The 1,069-nt window shown below is 55.7% G+C and overlaps 1 protein-coding gene across 1 annotated transcript in view; it reads left to right on the forward strand.

The window, feature by feature from the left end:
* The window catches only part of DNAJC27 (DnaJ heat shock protein family (Hsp40) member C27), a 29,767-nt gene extending 29,244 nt beyond the window's left edge, over positions 1–523 (forward strand). Inside the window, exon 7 of the mRNA XM_004696068.2 lies at positions 164–523. Coding sequence (XP_004696125.1) covers positions 164–296 — 133 coding nt within the window. The 3' untranslated portion in view covers positions 297–523. The remainder of the gene's footprint in view (positions 1–163) is intronic.
* Positions 524–1,069: the final 546 nt, after the last annotated feature.

Raw genomic sequence — 1,069 nt, forward strand, 5'->3', positions numbered from 1 at the left:
TTTTTTTTTTTAATAGATCATTTTATTGGGAGCTCTTACAGCTCTTATAACAATGCATCCATCACTTGTATCAAGCACATGTGTACCTATGTTGCCAGCAGGTGTATCCAAACAGCCAGAGCGCAGTGGGCCCGGCTGACGGTGTTGCTGTGCCTCTTCCTAGGGACGAAGTCAACAGAGCCTACCGGAAGCTGGCCGTGCTGCTCCACCCGGACAAGTGCGTAGCGCCGGGGAGTGAAGATGCCTTCAAAGCCGTCGTGAATGCCCGGACCGCCCTCCTGAAAAACATCAAGTAGAGGGGAGAGGAAAGGAGGCAGTGGGCAGGACCCAAGTGGACATGGACCGCAGGAGCCAGCGTGGGGTCTGCCTCCCTGGCCACTTTGTTCACTGGGGTCAGTTGTCACATGCAAAGCATTCAGTTGCCCGGGACCATTTCCTAGGGGTTGGCAGAAGCTGCCCGCCATTCAGACCTTCGCTGTCCCCCTGCATTTAGTACTTGTCAGTAAGCTACCTTTCTTGGTCACCCGTCTGTACGCTCTGTAAGGAGGCAAGCGCTTTGCTCAAGTGAGTTCACGAGCTTTCCGCAAGGCAAAAGAAACTCACCTGTTTTTAGCCCCCAAATCTGCACCAGAACAGATCGCAGGAGACACTTTCAGAACTCCTGAAAGTTAGTGGTGTGCCCTCCCAAGCAAGTTGCTGCTTTTCCAGCGAGTTCCTTGGGTGGTGGTTTGAACCAGTTATTGTCATGAGTGAACTCTGGGCAGCCCTCCTGCGTTTTGTGAGGTGAGAGGTTCGCCTCTGAACCCTAACTGCCCTTTCATGACGTGCAGAGAGCTCTGTTCCCTTATCCACCACCAGAGGGAGGGACAACACAGACCACCACCTGAGAAGGGCCAGGGATGGCAGCCGCAGATGCTGGGCAGGCTGGATGTGAGGCGGGAGGCGTTTCCCTGGCCGGGGGAGAAATGGTTGCTGGTGGCTGTGGGGCACACCGTGCACCTAGGAAACCGGACTGCAGGCCAGCCCGAGGGATTGCACACAGCCCCAGAGGGGAAAGGCCAGCCTAGAC

This window comes from Echinops telfairi, unplaced genomic scaffold, assembly GCF_000313985.2.
Source record: "Echinops telfairi isolate 266 unplaced genomic scaffold, ASM31398v2 ScPeMD7_9;HRSCAF=40, whole genome shotgun sequence".
NCBI classification, from domain to species: Eukaryota; Metazoa; Chordata; class Mammalia; order Afrosoricida; family Tenrecidae; genus Echinops; species Echinops telfairi.